This window comes from Nyctereutes procyonoides, unplaced genomic scaffold (genome assembly GCF_905146905.1).
Source record: "Nyctereutes procyonoides isolate TBG_1078 unplaced genomic scaffold, NYPRO_anot_genome, whole genome shotgun sequence".
Classification (NCBI taxonomy): domain Eukaryota; kingdom Metazoa; phylum Chordata; class Mammalia; order Carnivora; family Canidae; genus Nyctereutes; species Nyctereutes procyonoides.
The window spans coordinates 39,869,490-39,887,759 of NW_026575047.1; the positions used below are offsets into that span (position 1 = coordinate 39,869,490).

General features: G+C 44.0%; 1 protein-coding gene across 2 annotated transcripts in view; it reads right to left on the minus strand.

Moving 5' to 3' along the window:
* The window catches only part of ABHD2 (abhydrolase domain containing 2, acylglycerol lipase), a 103,866-nt gene that overhangs the window by 62,238 nt on the left and 23,358 nt on the right, over window positions 1-18,270 (minus strand). The window contains exons 2-3 of one of the 2 annotated variants that reach the window (XM_055326284.1): window positions 16,170-16,259; window positions 13,612-13,811 (exon numbers count right to left, since the gene is read on the minus strand). In XM_055326284.1, the coding sequence (XP_055182259.1) occupies window positions 13,612-13,805 (194 nt within the window). In that variant the 5' untranslated portion in view covers window positions 13,806-13,811; window positions 16,170-16,259. Of the gene's footprint in view, window positions 1-13,611; window positions 13,812-16,169; window positions 16,267-18,270 lie in introns of both variants that reach the window. The other variant, XM_055326283.1, reaches the window with a different exon arrangement.

Below are 18,270 nucleotides of genomic sequence, written 5' to 3' on the forward strand. Positions count from 1 at the left end.
AAGGAGGCTGTGCAAAGATGTAGAAGGACCTCAGGTAGAAGGATTGGCAAGTGTTAAGACCCAGGCAGGAGAGAAACATAGGGTGACCCAATGTGTTTAGAACACGAGGCACAAGAAGGACAAGGAACCAGGCAGATGCTGGACCTCACCCTACAGGCAGCTTAAAGCGGGGCCCTGACGTGCTTAGATTTGTGCTTCAGAGGATATTTTAGCAGCCTGTGAGGTGAACTAGAAGGGGCAGAGAATAGAGATGAGGCTATGGTGTCAGTCCAAACAAGGGATGGAGGTAGAAGCAATGGAATGAGGAGGAGAGGCAGATTGAGAAGGTCCAGTTTAGGAGGCAGCGAAAAAGCTATTTTGTAGCTATTCCACTGACACCATCACCACCACCCTACCACTACCCCAGACACAGGGTATGTCTTCTGAAGTTAGGCCTAGCCATGGACCTTGCTTTAACCAATGAAATGGAAATGAAAATGACCAGAGTCACTTCTGGGTAGCAGCCATTAAGAGCCAGCATGTGAGTTGTCTCATTCCTTTTCCTGCCCGTGGATGTACATGCTGAGGTGACACCTCCATTGGCTGGGGCCTACTGAGAATACAATCAGCAGAGCCCTCCCACCAGTCAAAGTAAAGATGTAGCATGAGTGAGAAGTAAGTGTTTATGGTTTTAAGAACACTGGAATGATTTAGGATAGACATTAGCCTATCTTGACTAATACTGTGTCCAACTTAATTTCATGCTAATAATATGAGAATATTGCCAGATTTTCCTCTGAGTATCAAATAATACTTCATTTTTAGGAATTTCATTGTTACCAAGGCTGAACATTATTTGGTGTTTACTGATAGTATTTCATCTTGTGAAAATTATCTAGGTGTATCTTATACCCACTTGTCCATGGCAGTCTCATCAATATTCAAGTATACTTGCATGAACTCGTATATTATGCCCTTTGTCATTTTCACCACCAATCTAGCTATTATTAGTATAAAATTAGCTCCAGGGGTGCCTGAGTGGCTCAGTTGGTTAAGTGTCCAACTCTTGATTTCAGCTCAGATCATAATCTCAGGGTCTTGGGATCCAGCCCTGAGTTGGGCTCTCTGCTCTACGGGGAGTCTGCTGAGGATTCTCTCTCTGCCTCTGCCCTTCCCCACCCCTGTTCGTGTACACACACATATGCATGTGCTTTCTCTAAAATAAATAAATCTTTAAAAAATAAAAATAGCTCTGATAATAGCAGCTATGCTTACTGAAGTCTTACGCACGCTCAGCATCCTATAAATCATTTCATATGCTGTCTCTCCTTATCCTCATACCAAACCTATGAAGTACTATAACCTCCATTTTACAAGTGAGGAGGTAGAAACTTGGTAAGGTGGGGTCGCCCAGCCAGTGGGGGGCAGAATCAGGGCTCCTGGGCGTGGTGGGGTCGAGGGAGGCTAACTTCCCCTCCCCGAGCACCTCTGCCGTCCCCTTCACAATCCTGGTACAAATTTCATCCAGTCTGGTCTTCTCAGCCAATTCAATCAGTTTCCTGTCTTCCTCCTTCCTTCCTCAGCTCTCTATTCCCACACCAGTTTCTTTGGTGGCTCTAAGCTGACTTCTTTCCTCACCCTTTGCAACAGTCAGCCTCAAAGTCCCCTTGTCATTCTGGTGCAGCTCAAAGGCCTCTGGTTGGCCCTCACCATTCCTTTTTGTGGTTGATGCCTTCCTTCTCTGGCTTCTATGACACTCAAGGCTCCTGCTTCTCCTCTGAACCTGTCTTACTGCCTGTCTCTGGCTCCCTCACTGGCTCTTCCTCCTGCCCTAACCTGCCATGGGCCACCAATCCTCAGTCTCTCTCCTGCTCTCTGCCTTCGTATCCCGGGCTGGCATCTGATCTGGAGCCTGGCCTTCAGCTCATACCGGAGCTCTGCTGCCACATTGATGCCTGCCCACCTGCACATCCCACAGAGTGTCCAAAACTAAACCACTTTCTCTCAGAAAGCAGCTTCCCTGTGACTTCTCTATTTCTGTTCACCAATCTATTCTCTCTGCTGTTCAACAACTTTAACATTATCTGTGATTCAGCCCTTTTTGCCAACACCCAAGGACATTCCATTATCCACCACACCTAACTGATTCCCATTCTTTCCTAATGACACAAGTGCTCATGGGATCAAATCCAAACTCTTCCTTTCTGGAAATTTGAGCCCCCATGTGATCCTGACCTCTTTCTCTCCCAAAGACCGGGCTTTCTGCTATAATCAGACAGCTCTTGTCACACCATAGGGGCTGACATAGGGGCTTGGCAATGGACTGGCCAGGAAGCAGCTGTGTAGACCAAGCTGGTGATGGGGCTAGAGCACAGAAGCAAACAAAACCAAGGGCACAGTGAGCAAAGGGCAGAGAGGGTGGCAGGTCCAAAGGCCACACAAAGAGCATCAAGAAGATTTTTAGGAATCACAAGAGAGCTGGTCTGAGTCCAGCCACATGAAGATCTGAGGATCTGGGGGCATGGGACTAGGAGCAGAGTGGATTCGAGGTCAGGGCAAACCAGTGATAATGAGGAAATGTGCCAAATCCTTACCCAAGCAGGCTGGCTGGAAGGCTGACAGGACAAAGAAAGAAAAGTGGGTAGATGAGAAGTGCTGGCCTGGAGAGCAAAGTTGGTTTTCTATCAGAAGTGTTGGCTCTTGCTCACACTGACCTCTCTACCTTTACCCATATTGCCCCACTCATCCAAGTCAACTCATCTCACAGGGTCACTCAAAACCTCAACATCCAAGCCTCCACAGTACTATCTCCCTTTTTCTCTAAATTCTTTTAGCGTTTAACTGAATTGTTCATTCTGACACTTCATCACATGGGTTCCTACCAAAGGTATCTACAAACGTTAGTGTGCACTGAGTGTGTGCAACATAGCAGCCATAGAGAATTCAGAATATCTTAAGACAGTCATCCTCCTTAAGCCTCTCAGAATAGAGCTGATCCAAAAAGAAATACACACATGGAAAGATATTGTTTCTCTTCCTGTCGTCAGGTAGGAGCCATAGGGACAGCACAGGGTCAGGGCTGGAGAGTTATGGGAAGAGCCAGCATATGAGGCAACCTTGAGGGATGGACAGAATTTTGATGGACATGGAAGGTGGAAATATGAGAAAAAGGATTATGTGTGTATGAGAGGGGATGAGAGTGATGGCCACATGTGAAGAGACTGGAAGAGCAGGGTACTAAAGATTAATTGTCTAAACTCAAAAAATATAGAGGTCTATTTATTCACTGAGAGGAATTTCCCTTATTGAAATGCTGAGGAAGGAGAAGTCCCAACTGTTATGGCTTGGCAGATTTCAAATTAAAAAAAAATACATATATATATACACACACATACACACAATTTCTCAGTTCATATTAGTAAGGAATTAGTTTTCAAGCTTTTGTGATCTGGCTGAAAACACCAGTTCAGGGTCTTGCCAGCTGGTGCTACAAGTCACAGAAATGTCAGGTTGGTTGTGGCAATGGCATTAGTAGCCAGCAGAAAGGTGGAAAAATATACAACCTGCTGCTTCTAATGGATCTCTCCCTTCCCAGGAGGCCACAGATAGTTCTGGATCAACCACTGACCTCCAGGCAAAAAGGCTTCCCAAATGCTCTGGGTGATGGCCTCTTTTAATGGTTACCTCAGAAGGGAAGCTGTTTGGCTGACCTAGAGCCCTCACTCCATGATTAGAAACTGGCATGGGCACAGGTTTGGGGTGGTTCAAAAGCTGCCACAAGAGCTGACTCATTTCCGTGGATCATGGCGAGACCGCACCACAGGCAGCCATGCTGGGCAGATGAATAGTTCATAGGAGCACACGGCCCTGGTGGCAACAGGGAGGACATTGCATCCAATCACATGAAACATCAATTCGTCAAGGATTATCTTTTTTGTAGCAGTAAAAGCTTCGTTTCCTAGGACTTCATTGGAGGGGCAGATCTCCTTTAGAAACCCCAGAAAATTCCTTCCTTGAGTGAATATTCTGCTACCTGGTAGATTGTGATCCTAAGGCCCAGTGCCCTGGACAGACTCCATCTGCAGGGAAGTTATTCTTGAGGCTGCTGAGGAGGAGCAGACTTCCTGCATTTGTGCCTCAGATGAGGACAAACTGCAGTCAGCTCTTCGCCACAGTGCTGCATGGAAGCAGTGATCCCACTCACTCACCCTCTAGAAAACAGTCCATGTTACTGTCCTAATTATACTGTATCAGTAAAGTAGACACTGTTCTGGGACACCTACGTGGCTCGGTTGGTTGAGCATCTGACTCTTGATTTGGGCTCAGGTCTTGAACTTGGGGTCGTGAGTTCAAACTCACATTGGGCTCCACGTGGAGCCCACTTAAAAATGTTATAAAAATTAGATATTGTTCTATAGTATAAAATGAACTATCTGTCATAATGAAGGGAGATGTGCCAGGCAGGCAGTGGGCAGAGAAAAAGAACAGCTTAGAATTTCTCCATAGCCTCAGCCTGGTCATCTTAATTCAATACAAGTGGTCTCAAGGATGATAGCCCTTTCCTCCTGGCCTCCTGCTGGACAGGTGACCTGCTAGGGCAGAGACCGTGCAGTTGGGCAACATTTGAGAGTTAAATTAAACCTGGATCCTGGTGAACTAACTACTTGCACCTAAATGCATACCCATTTATAAAAACCTCACTATCTGAGGGCAGAAGACAGTGAGTAACAGACAGAGGGACCAACTCACCCCTGTTTGGTACTTCCCTGGTTTTAGCACTGAAAGCCCCATGTTCTACAACCCATCAGTTCTGGGAAAACTGGGTTGTTTGGTTAGCGTAGGCACAGAAGACAGTGTCCTGGGCTTAGTGATTCTCACCTTGACAATTTGGGTTTGGGTCATTTCATTAGAAACACAAGCAATTTTAAGACAAAGTTGTCTGAAAACGTGACCTCATTCATGCTGACCATCAATAATTGGTCCCAGTAAAGATGATTTTGAATATTTCATCCTTCAAGAGTTCTTTTACAATGTAGATTTTCAGGTGAGTGTGCTCTGAAGGTTTGGTGCCTACAGAAGGAGTGCACTGGGAGCGCTACAGATCGACTTATCAATTGTTATTGGCTCACCACAAGTATCTAAGGAAATACTTGCACAGTTCTTAAAATGGGTAACATTAGGTCAGTGGAATTAAGACACTTGGCAATTAGGAGTTTATCCTATAAAAAGCACAAAGCTCTAGTGTTCAGCCAAGGAGGAAAGGATCAAAATCTGATCTGGAATGTGTCTGTGAACAAGAGGGAATTAAGAGGAATTTAAGCCCCAAGTAATGAAATTCTTCTCAACTTGAACTCACTATAAATAAGTTGCTCTGGCTCCAGAATTTCCCAGAAGGGGCCCAGGGGCAGCAATCTGACTGGAAGGGAGTGTGCGAAGCTGCGTTTACACAGTATCTTGTTGAAGACTACAAACATCAATTGTCTGTACCCAAGCCCCTCACCCTAATGTCTCCTCTGGCACTGCTGCTGCAATTGGGCAGCCTTACAAGAGGAAGCAAGGAAGGAAAATGCGAGGAGTGGAGGGTCTCCAATAACTCAATATTGCACTATCAGAGTGATCTGAATTAGTGCTTTTCTCTGTAGTGTACTTCTAATTAATTAATTAATTTAAAATATTTGATATTTTAATATTAATTAAAATTATTATTAGATATTTAAAATATTAAAATATTTAAATATCAATAATATTAAAATATTAGATATTTAAAATATTAGATATTAGATATTTAAAATATCTCTCTCTCTTTTAGAGATTCTCTTTTAGAGAGAGAGAATGAGAATATACTCAAGCAGGGGGAGGGGTGGAGGGAATGGGAGAGAGAATCTCAAGCAGACTCTCTGTTAAGCATGGAACCCAACGTGAGGCTCAATCTCATGACCCTTAGATCATGATCTGAACCAAAGTCAAGAGTCAAGACTCTTAAATGACTGAGCCACCCAAGTGCCCCTCTTATTATTTAATACATCCTTGGTACACAAAAATTGTGTATCTTGCACATCTGTGACAAATACAGTATTTTTATATATAGAATCAGGCTTTTATTGAGAGAATAAAAGAAAAATGAATATTTACTGTTAGGAAGTAGAAGATGTAAGAAGCAAGAGGGATGGAACTGATACCGTTTCAGAGAAAAATCAAAAGCAGATCTGCTCTGCTGTCTCAGAAATAATTAGCATAGTTGTGCAAAAACCAACAAAAAAGTGCCTCTAGAAAGTGCCTCTTTTTCTATAATGAAAAAGTTTTTAGAAATAATCCTTTTTGGGGTACCTGGGTGTCTCAGTTGGTTCCAAGTGTCTGACTCTTGATTTCGGTTCAGGTTGTACATGATCTCAGGGGGGTGAAATCGAGCCCCGAGTTGGACTCCACAATGGGAGCCTCTTAATATTCTCTCTCTCCCTCTGCCCCTCTCAAAAAAAAAAAAAAATCCTTCTTTAATACCTCCAACAATGGAACCAGAGGAGTAACTCCTCAGATGTTGGTTAACCAAGGCTCATGGCAGGAAACCAAACATGGGGACTAATTATAATGAGCGCAAGAGTTCAGCAAGATTCTTGTTTGGAGTTTGTACTCTGGTGAGTGCAAAGAAGAAACTGGGAAGAGCATAGATCACAAACCCATTAACAGTCTATGGAAAGGTCATGGTGTTTCTGCCATTCTCTTCCCAAGTATCTGAAGCAGCTTCAAAGAGGAAATGCACAGAGAGGGCACCATGCATGCAGCGTCAGCTATGGTTTTTGATTTTCAGCTCAGTTTGGAATGGGTGGCACCCTCATCTCCAAGTCTCCTATACCTCACACCCCACGGAGAACAGTAATACCCAGGTCTTATGAGTACAGGTGGCAGCTGGGTGCAGAAGAAAGCTGTTATGTTTTAGTCCAGGAAAGAAAGAGCCTACAATCATGTGGCTGTGGTTTTGATCACACTGCTTCCCCTCTCCAGACCCTGAAGGGGCTCCTGGTTTTCTCTTATGCCCAGTGAAAGCCCTTCAACTGTCTGTTTCGAGGCTGGTCTATTAGCTAAGCACTCCACCACGCTCCTAAATACCTTCATCTTTAGCTAGATTACGACCCACACAGACAGGCTTGCTAATGAGTGAAAAACCAGAAGCCTGGCTTCCCACAAGGAATATATAAATTTCAACAGCAGGCTTCCAGAGATGGGGAACCTGCTTCCTATCTTCACTTCCAAACCAGGGCTTGGTGATGGAAACTTTGACAAGGCCCAAGGGAAGGGTAGAGGCTGCAAGCTGCTTTTAGGCATATATCTGGAGTTGCCCTGCTTTAATTTAGGACTAAACAACAATCCATGTCTTTCAGAAACAGGGTAAGTGACTCCCCACCCCAAATAAAATTCCATCAGAGCTCAAGATACAGTCAATTCCCTGGAGCGCCTGTGCCCCTGGGCAGGGCTGGTTGCGTGAGCTGGAGGCAGAAGTGTGGTTTCTCCTGCCCAAGCACACATGGCACTCACCAAAATGGGAACATTCCAGACCTATGCCTGTTGAAGGAAAACAAAAGACAGAATGGCATTATGCTGAAGATCTGGGAGCACTACGGATCCTGTTCTGTCTCATCAAGAATGTGGCTCTGCATTTGGGATACACCTACTTTATTGATAAAGAAAAGAGATAGATATGAATTCCCATAAAACAAGGTGGAATGTGATAAATGGACACCGAAGCTACATGCTGAGGAAACACACAGGCAGGAAGAAGGAAGAGGGGCTCATTCTGACTGAAGAGGAGTGGGGAGAAATCGGGGAAAGTTTCTCAGAACAGATGCTAAGGTTTTCTTACAGGGTAAGAAGCACTTTGGTGGAGAGAGAAAGGAGGAGATATGGGAATAGCCCAGGGCAGGAGCTCAGGAGACAGGCACTCAATGGACAATGGGAGAATGCTGAGGTGATGAGGCGCACAGGTAGGTTGGCGTTACCCTGCAGCATGTGTAGGGTGCTGGTGTGCTTGAGGAAGCCAGTTCAAGTGGTATTGTGACACATGGGGTGGGGCTGAGGCAAGGATGTGACTCAGGGCACTCATGTAAAAGCCCAAGGGAGTGGTAGTTACACAGGTGGATACATATGCAAAAGGTCCTGAACTGTATACTTAAGGTTTGTGCATTGTACTATAGGTAAATGATAGCTTAAAATATCTTTCTATTTAGAGCACATAAAGAAAGGGAATGCCCCATCCCCCTCCTTGATGTAACCCCTCTGGGTTTTTCTGGGCCTTACACAGAGCAGGCTGGAAGATCTGGGAGGGAGAGATGTTATTTACAACTAATAAGGCATGTGGAGCTTTCTGGATAAAATAGATAAATAAGAGATGCAACTGTATAAGCTGACTTGAGTTCGGACTCTTGTATTTGTACTGAATGTAAAGCGATTGGCTCGATGTCTAGCACATAAGAAGTCAGTGAGGGGGGACAGGGGAGAGAATCAGCAACTCCAGGATAGGCTGAAGGAAGACAAAGTAAGACACAGAATAGCAGGTTATTGGAAAATTCTCCACCAGGACCTTGGAACTTCAAGCTTCTAATTCTTTAAATAAACCATTTTCAAATACTATTGCAATCAGTTTTCCTAACAAGCCTAGGAAGTGGGAAAGAATTTTATTGTTATATTATTATTATTATTCCTGTTTTGCAGATGATGAAACAGAGGCAAAAATATGAAGGAAAGAGAAACCAGCAATGTTGCTGAGATTATAACCTGTGAAAACTCCCCCAGAAGACAGTTTGGCAATTTATGTAAAATTCCTTAAACAGAGCACATCTTTTTATATAGCAGATAGATTAACAAGAATTCAGGAAGCAATCAGATCCAAATATGTATCCACCACAGCAATGGTTATAATTACAAAGATATAAAAAGGGAAAAACAACTGCCCTATAAAATAGGAAACTAGTTAAATATGTTATGATGCTTTATATGATGAAATGGCATTAAATTTAAGTTCTCGATGGAATTTTTTATGCAGTATGTTTCTAATTGAAATTTTCAAGTTGCTGAACAGTTTGTATGGTATCAGTCAATTTTGTTAAATAATAAACATGAATGCACAAAAAAGACTGGGGAAAAAAGTGTTCTTATGAAAACAAAAGTCCAAGCGGGCTAGTGCCAGCCCAACATAGAACGCAGGGGTGGAAACAATCAGGAGAAGGCAGATACACAAGAAAACCTTCTCTTGGGTTCTTGTTCTTACTTTGTAGCCACGACCCTCACCCCCGGGTCTTTCATCTAAGAGGACTTCTCTGATGCTTAGTTACAACAGTGGTACTAGACTTGGTTGCTAGTGCTAAAAGGCATCATGGGAATGCTGCCTGTTTCATTTTACACAGGAGGAACCTGGTCCACGTTTCTGTGGCTAGTTTAGAAGCAGAAGATGTAGGTTGCCATTCTAGTCCAAATTTCAATTCAAGGCTTTTTCTCTACACCACTGCTGCCAACAGCCATTAGGAAATTTGAATGATTGACAGAATTCTGCAGCTGTTAAAAATCAAATGTTAGAGCATACATAGCAGCGTGGGCAAATGTCCATGGCACACTCAGTATTAAAGCAGGCCACCCAACACTATATAGATCCCTGATTTTGGAAGGTGGGGGAAGTATTTGCAAAAGAAAAAAAACCCACAGGGATATTCACCCAAGTAATAATGGGATATATCTCTAAGTAGGAGAACTATAGATGATTTTCATGTGCTTTACCTTATTTTTTGTTTTTAGAAAATGAATATGCATTAAATTTTTAATTCACAAAAAAAGTGGAGATTTGTAGCATCATGTAGATTTTCTCAAAACTCTGAACCAAGCTTTAGTCTGCTTGTTCTACTGAAAGCAAACAGTTCTGGAGAATAAAAAAAAGTGAATCACTAGGTAAATATTGATCTGTTGCTAAGTGAACAAGAGACACATCATCCCATGTAAGCAAAGTTTTCCTCTAGACATTAAAAGATGCATTTCTAATGTATCTTTGGCTAGATTAGCTTAAAACAGATTCAAAAGTAAACTTTAATGCTGAAAGAAAGGAAAAAAACATTCTCATAACATGCTTTCAATCTTCACCTTTCATCAGCTTTTTTTTCTCTACCAGAACAGCAGGAGGATGTGCTCTGATTCCACACAGAAGTCATAATAACCATAATAACCTGCCTTCCGTAAGGATTACTGAGTAACACCATTAGCTTGTGGTAAATCAGTTAACTGAACTTTCTAGCCCAGACAATTGTTTGTGAAGGCTGCAGACAGGCTTCCTCTAGGAAAAAAATCTTCAAAGTCTCAAGAGAAGCACTTTTACCCATAACAGACATGTTTCCTGCCCTCAGCTTCAAATATATGGAGGCTGTTACAGAAATGTGACACAGAGAAAGAACATGAAGGACAGTGGCTTCTGACAGAGGGATTAAAATAGAAAGAGGGTCACGTGGGAATTCGAAGGCCACTCTGGGGTCAGTCCTGCTAAAGGCTCTCATCTCGGGCCAGCCCCTTATGCTCTCTGCTCACTTCTTTCCTCTGTATCCTGGGAAGAGTCTGTCCACTTGCCCACAGATAAGAGAGGGATCAAGACTGGATTCAGTTACCCTCTCTGCTCCTGGGAAGTTTCTTCAAATGAGAGGAAAAATGAGTCTAACGTCAAAGTCATTAAAAAGATTAAAAGTGGGCAGCCCCGGTGGCTCAGTGGTTTAGCACCGCCTTCAGCCCAAGGTGTGATCCTGGGGACCCGGGATCGAGTCCCGCATCGGGCTCCCTGCAGGGAGCCTGCTTCTGTCTCTGCCTGTGTCTCTGCCTCTTTCTATGTGTCTCTCATGAATAAATAAATAAAATCTTTAAAAAAAAAAAAAGATTAAATGCTGGGGCACCTGGGTGGCTCAGTGTGTTAAGTGGCTGCCTTCGGCTTAGGTCATGATCCCGGAGTCCCGGGATTGAGTCCCACATCAGGCTCCTGGCTCAGTGGGGAGTCTGCTTCTCCCTCTCCCTCTGCTGCTCCCCCTGCTTGTGCTTGCTCTCTCTCTATCTCAAAGAAATAAATAAAATCTTAAAAAAAGGAAGATTAAATGCACAATGTCTATGAGAGACACTCAACAAATTCAAAATGCAGGAACGAGGACAAAAGGCAGTATTGTAAAGACATTCTCATGATAAGCTACATAAGTGCAGGATATAGTTATTCCTAAAATTAGAACATAAATAAAAAATAAGAGGTTAGTTGGGTCCCCTGAGTGGTTCAGTTGGTTGAGCATCTGACTCTTGATCTCAGCTCAGGTCTTGAGCTCAGGGTCATGAGCTTGAGCCCTGCATTAGGCTCCAGTGTGGAGGCTACTTTAAAAAAAAATTTTTTTTTTAAATAAGAGGTTAGTTAAAATAGAGGTTAAAAAGAGGTTAGTGAATCCTTTTGTTCTTTAATCATTTGTCATGGTCAAGTCAGAGAGCTCGGATGTTTGGAATTTAGCTGTTTAATGTGCCAACATGCTCTAAGGAGGCTGGTTTTCTTCTCAAAGGGACAGATCTTGGAAGGAAACAGTTTCTGGGGAACTTGTCCCTTTGCTATAGGGACAAAGCTAAGTAACTGAGGCTGATCTCCACTCTTTCCTAATTTGGGTTTTACCAGGACAGATCAGACGATGGGTTAATGACAAGGGTAGTACAGTAGTAGACACTGCCATGAGGTCCAAGGAGATCTGTGGCCAGGACACACTTCCACACCAGAAGAGTGGGCAGGGCCATCTCACAGAGTCACATAATGCCACACCAGCACCTAAAGCTCAGAGAGGGTATGTTCCGGGGTGGGGGGGGGGGGTGGGAAAGAGAACAGTTGGACTTAATTTTTTTTTTTCTAAACGAAAATATGAAAAGAGGTAAAAGCCTGCCATGATGAACTTTTTTTTTTTTTTTTTACTTTGAACAATTAGTACAGGATCAAGTGATCCATGATGTCTTTCTGGAGCCTAGACAATAGTAGCTTTTCTGTGGCTTCTTCTGGTTACTCAGGAACCAATGCTGGGTAGAACTTCACATTCATCTACATTATTCACTTACATATTGACTTAATACTTTTGTTTTTTTCTCTAAAAATGAGATGGCTGAGAGACTTGGGTCTAGCTGGGTCCCACTCAAAATGAGAATAGGTACAAATGTTACTTGTCAGACCAGAATGGTGAATCCTCTAAATTCAGGGGTGAAGAATGACGCCGGCCGATGCAGAAAGCATACAGATTCTGTGCACACCTGCTAGGGGAGGCGCTTTTCCACTGCATACACTGCTGAATAAGATTGCCTTGTCTAGTACCCAGTTGTGGGGTTACTCTGCTCCCACAGTGACGTGAAGCCCCCTCCAAAGTCAACAGGATGACATTTATACTGTATGTGGCACTCAACACAAGTATTAGGCAACGTGACTGAGTTATAGGTCACTCTTAGGTGATAGTAACTTTTGGGTCCTGGCATCACTGTTAAAAGTGAGAAAAGTCCATGCAAACACTGCAAACACCCAAAGCTCACAATGGCAGCTCTTTGCCCTTGGCTGAGAGCATATAAAAATCAACCAGACAATTGCACAAGACAAAGCAAGAACCCAAACTCTCAGATGTGTCGGCTGCTCACTTGTCCACTCTTAGAAGAAAATCATTTACCCAATTGTCCCCAACTCCAGAGAGGGTGAAAGATTCTATCAGGAGAGGGGCAAAGCTCCCACTACTATCTACCGAGTATTAGAAACTTCACTGAGTTTAGTCCTCGTGCTGAGGGGACACAGTGTAGTAAGACAGCTCTATAAGCAGCTCCCTTTTTAAGGCACGCTTGACCGAATGGTATCAGTTTGAAGAAGCATAACAGTGAATCAGCAATAATGAGCGAGGATAAAGGAATTCAGACCCAGCAGAGCAGAGAATGTTTCATGCTCCAGGCTTGACCAGAGCCCTGAAGGAAGACAGAGTTATTCAGAGGACATCAAGAGGGGAAAAATTTAACCACGCACCTCTTGAAAATAGGGGATGACAGGGAATGCAGATTCCTGTTACTTTGCCACTATGTTTCCCCTCGCAGAAACAGGAGGCACCCTTGCCACCTCCAAAATATAGTCCTGGGGCTGACATAGGGAAACCCCGGTTTATTCACAATGCAAATATTCTCTTAGACGATATTCCGTAGATTTTTCAATAATGCGGATGGAGAGTACCCAACCAGTCAATCTGTGCTTTTTTTTGTTTATTAATTATTTTAGGTAAATGGTTTCTCCATCCTAGGACTGGCAACAGCGTACTTGATAAAGGCCTAGAATACTATCCAAGTTTTCTGTATCTCCCTAAAAATGACTACTGCATTCTGCAAAGCCCTTATCATGGATGCTGACACCACAGTGTGGAGGAAGGGATATTTCCAGGCAAAAAAAAGCTGACCCTGTCCCCTGTCCTCCAGGATTCAAACACCAGGTTTGTATTGAGACCGTGGCTATTTTAACACTAATGACACTACTTTACATGGATGCCATAAGGACACAACATGAGAAGATTCTTCTTTGAACACTGTACTAGCCAAACAGATCAGTAGTTGGGCATACAGTGGGGTGTGCGATCTACTCACTCTTTGGTCAGAAGAGGACAGGACTTGAGCAGAAAACGCGAGAGACCCGAGTCCTGGAAGTAGAGGTCAGGTGGGGCTGTGGGGCTCTTCAGATTCAAACACCGGACGATCACATACAACACGGCAGCCACTGCAGCCAGCTTCACCCCATCAAACACGGCCGGGAGTTCGGGGGTCTCTAGCATGGCATTCATCTTGATCTGGGGAGCAGAAGCAGACACACAGGGTTAGGAGCACAGTGAGGAGGGGTGGAGCCCACCACACTAAGAGGCAAAGCTAGCGATGACATGTTACAATCCAGATATGTCCATAGGGCCACTCAGGGCAATTGCCATCAAGGCCTTTAAGTCACCAATGAACTGGCACAAACCCAAATCACAGTTTTGAGCACTGATAAACTGTTTAAGTTATTTTTGTTTTTTTTTTTTAAATCTAATGAGTACTTCTAAGATAAGCAAATTAGAAAATGCTGAGAATAGCATCCTTTGGGAGCAGGAGAAAGAAGTCCAGCCAAAGAGGCTCCAGCTGGACTGGAGGTGGCACACGGAATTCCACAAGCAGGCAGCCTTGAATGGCTCTGCACCAGGTGTGTGTAAGGCATCATGTTTACAGTCTGGGACAGAGATATGGGAGGGACGATTACTGTTCACAGGTACGATGGTCTGGCCTGCTGGCCCCACCCCCTACTTTTAGAGCAAGAGGAGACAAAACAACTTGGGCCTGACTGCCATCTGCTCCTGGGCTGTGGGGAGTGGGGGGTAGGGGTTGTAGAGCTGGAATCAAGTCTGGACTTGGTCCAGGGGGGCAGTGATCCTTGAGCCTGGGGGTTTCAGGCAGAGTGAAACAGAACTCCACTTATTTCTTTCCCCATTGAAGGTACCTGATGATAGCCATTAGTCCAAAATCCAGACCAAAATTAAAAATTGGGAGTGCAGGAAATGTGTATGCAGGTCTGGCTTTTCCTCAAGCTCTCCTAATATTTTAAATTTTAAGGTAGCTTTACCTTGTATACAACACACACACACACACATCCCCTCCAAATACATAAAATGAAACATCAACAACAGCAACAAAAATCCAGTCTTTTCTTTGCTCCTTGGCAGGAAAACAGAACATTAGCTGTTACCTTAAAAATCAGGGAAACCACGAGCTGTTAACTCACAGCCAAGGTAGCCATGGCAACAGCTTCCCTGGAATGGTGTCAAGTAGCCTCTGCTAAAAACAGTCAGCACGAGGACTCTGGTGGCCAACAGTGCAGACAGAACGGGCAAGACAAAACAATCTCCCGAAAATGTGTGTGGGGCATGACCGAATGAACTCTCCAGAGATCTACAACGAGGCCAAAGAGGCCTGAGAGACCCTTTTCTAAAGTCAGGGTGATGTTGGCAAACACAGGACCTGAACACACAGCTGATGACATCTGGCAGGTGTGGTGTTCCAACCTAGTGAGGAAAGGCCATCATAGTTCAGGACTCAACTAGCCTTCCACCATCAGAACAAGAAAATAACTTAGAAAAATGTATCCAATATGATTTTGAATCAAAATATACTTCCAGGGAATCCCTGGGTGGCTCATCGGTTTAGCGCCTGCCTTTGGCCCAGGGTGTGGTCCTGGAGTCCTGGGATCGAGTCCCACGTTGGGCTCCCTGCATGGAGCCTGCTGCTCCCTCTGCCTGTGTCTCTGCCTCTCTCTCTTGAATAAATAAATAAAAATCTTAAAAAAAAAAATACTTCCAGCTGCATCAACCGTTGAACCTTTATGACCTGAGAGTTGCCTTAAAAACCTAACTTTAGGAGACGTATAATCTCATTCCTAGGACCATTGTCCCTTAAAGGCTGGCTCTTTATAAACCCCTAAAAAAGGATTCTTAACTTGGGGTCTGTGGGTTCCCTATAGGATTCTAGGGTCCAGGAACCCCCTGAAATTATATGTGAAGGTTTATATGTGGTTTTCTGTGGTAAGGATCTGTGGATTTAAAGATTTATTTATTTGAGAGAGAGACAGAGAGAGAGAGAGAGTACAAGCATGTGCTCTGGGGAAGGTCAGAGGGAGAGAATCTCAAGCACACTCCTTGCTGAGCCTGGAGCCTGACTCGGGGCTTGATCTCACGACCCTGAGATTGACAATCTGCAGATTTAATCAGGTTCTCCAAGGGATGTGTGGCCTAAAAATGCACACAACACCACAAAGTGTGCTATAGGTGGGAGCCCTGCCACCTAAGGCAGTCAAGCCAGCAGGAGACAAATATCCAAGAGCTTACTGTTCATTAATATGGATTTTTAAGCCTAGTGAATGAAAGGCCCCAAATAAGATCCAGCAGGAGTTCCAAAGTTTCTCTGACATGGTGCTGGTAACACGCTCTTTCCTGTCCCCTTTAGTGGAAAGAGAACAGAGAAATGCAGCAGGTGGCTTTACCAGTTTCTTTGTTCATCAAGCAGTGTAACTTAATTGAATTAAAAAAATAAGTCCCTCCCTTCCCACTTCCTCTCCCTACTTAGTAACATAAGGGGAAATGAAGAAGAGAAACAAACAAACAAAAAGTATGAACCATACATACCTATGTCCCTGGTTCCTACTGCAAATATGAACTGTCCTTGAAGAGTTGTACAGCTGGGCCACTCAGGTCAGATCTCTTATTCAAATTAACCTAAAAGCTGAAAAGATTAGATGGTCACATTCTAAAGGATGAGAAAGAAGCAATTTAATTAAAATAAAAGCACCATCCAAGTTTCTTCATTTCAAGTCTTTGGGGAGAAAGACCATTTCCTTAATTAACACGTGTGTCACACTCTTGGCTGCTTGGCCATTTGAACAAACCTGCTGGGGGACTTCTTTGTGGAGCCACAAACTGACAGTCTCTCTGGTTTCCAGGATGAGTTATCCAGGATTCCGGCTAAAGCAAACCCATATGGCTTTCATGCTATATCTTATAACGTCATCTTCAGAAATGCCTGAGAGGTAGCATCTGGGTGACCAAGGAAATAACTTATTAGCAAGGCCTGAGGTCAAGCCAGCAGTGGGTTGACTCATCCCTTGTCTCCCAAACACACAGCAGCGACAGAACGAAATGTGGAAATGTGAGCTGAGAGAGGAGGATATGAACACGGATGGGCTCGGAGGCCCAGGACCAGAAGCAGAACAGTGCTGAAGGCATGGAATGGGAAGCTACACAGCCTGCCAGGTCTTGATGGGGATGGGGACTGGCTGTGGAGGAGTGTCAGGAGTTAAAAGTGCTCTCTGTGGGTGGGGACCCAGAGCTGGGCCCACTGGGCTGCAAATGCTTCACTTCCAAGCAGAAAAGAGAAAGGTGAGGGCAGAGAGGACAACCAGTATTTATACAGTGCTACCTATGCACCAAGCCCCGTCCCGGATACTTTACATATGCCAGCCTTACTGCACCCTATGGAGCAGGTACTATTATTATCCCTATTTCACAGAAGAGGAAATTGAGGCGTAAGAAGTTTGAGTAACTCGTCCAAGGCCACCTAGCTAGTAGGTGGAGAAACCAGGATTCATTCAGGTTCCAGGAGCCCTCCTCTTCACCACCACACTGTAAAAAGGAAAGTAAAGAGAGAGAAAGAGAAGCAGGCAAGAAAGAAAATGGATGGGACAAAAGACATAGAGGACACACCAGAGGCTTGCCCAAAGTCACACAGTGGTGAGAGCAGAGCTGGAATTCGAGCCCAGTGTTCTCTGATTCCACAACATCAAAATGACTTCAAAAGGAAATGAAAGCCACTTGAAAGGGAGACTCAATTAACCCTCAGAGTAGTCATGCTCAACCTCAAATTTTTATTATTTCTTCATATTCTGAGACCAATTCGCCACAGAGGACCAGGCTTTGTTGAGGTGGGGACTAAAGAGCAAAGTCTCTAGCCACATCACAAGGCACCTGACCTTTCCAGGGTTCAGCTGCTGGCTAGACAAGGATCGAACAGACCAAAGATCCTAAATCAGCAGCCCATGGGATGACACTGCATGTGGCTAGCATTTTAAACAATTAAGATTATTAGCCGGCAAGTTTTTGTTTTTGTTTTTTTAGCCGGCAAGTTATAAATACCGGGGGACTTCAAATAAAAATCCAAACTTCTGGTTTTTCTTGAAAAAAAAAAATCATAAGAGTTGGCAACACCAAGCTTGGTTCTCATCTGGCAAAATGGATGGAGCTGAAAGGTGGCTGCCCCTCCAGACAGGACCTGTGATCTCTGTGCTGTCACGGTCCCCACCACTCCATTCGGTCCACAACACTGACCACCCCCCCATCACCTACTTAATCACCCATGGTGCTGGAGTGGTTCCTATGGGCATCAAAATATGTGACCCTTGGAGAAACCTGTGTTAAGATCCCTCTGGCCCTGCCTAAGTCTGTATTGACTGAATATTCAAAGCATACACTAATCAGTACATGTATAAATAATAAATTCACAGAAAATTATGGAAAGACAAAGCAGTACATAAGATGTGATACGTTTTGTTGTTATTCACACTGTTTATCCACACCTTGACGTTTATCTACACCTTGACTTTTTCCACAAACTATCTGGGATGGTTTCAATAATACACATGTAGAACAGCCCAGAAATGTGGCAGATGGCTGACTGCTTCCCAAAAGGAAGGCTCTCCTTCCTCCCACTAAGAAACCTGTAAAATGGGCCTGC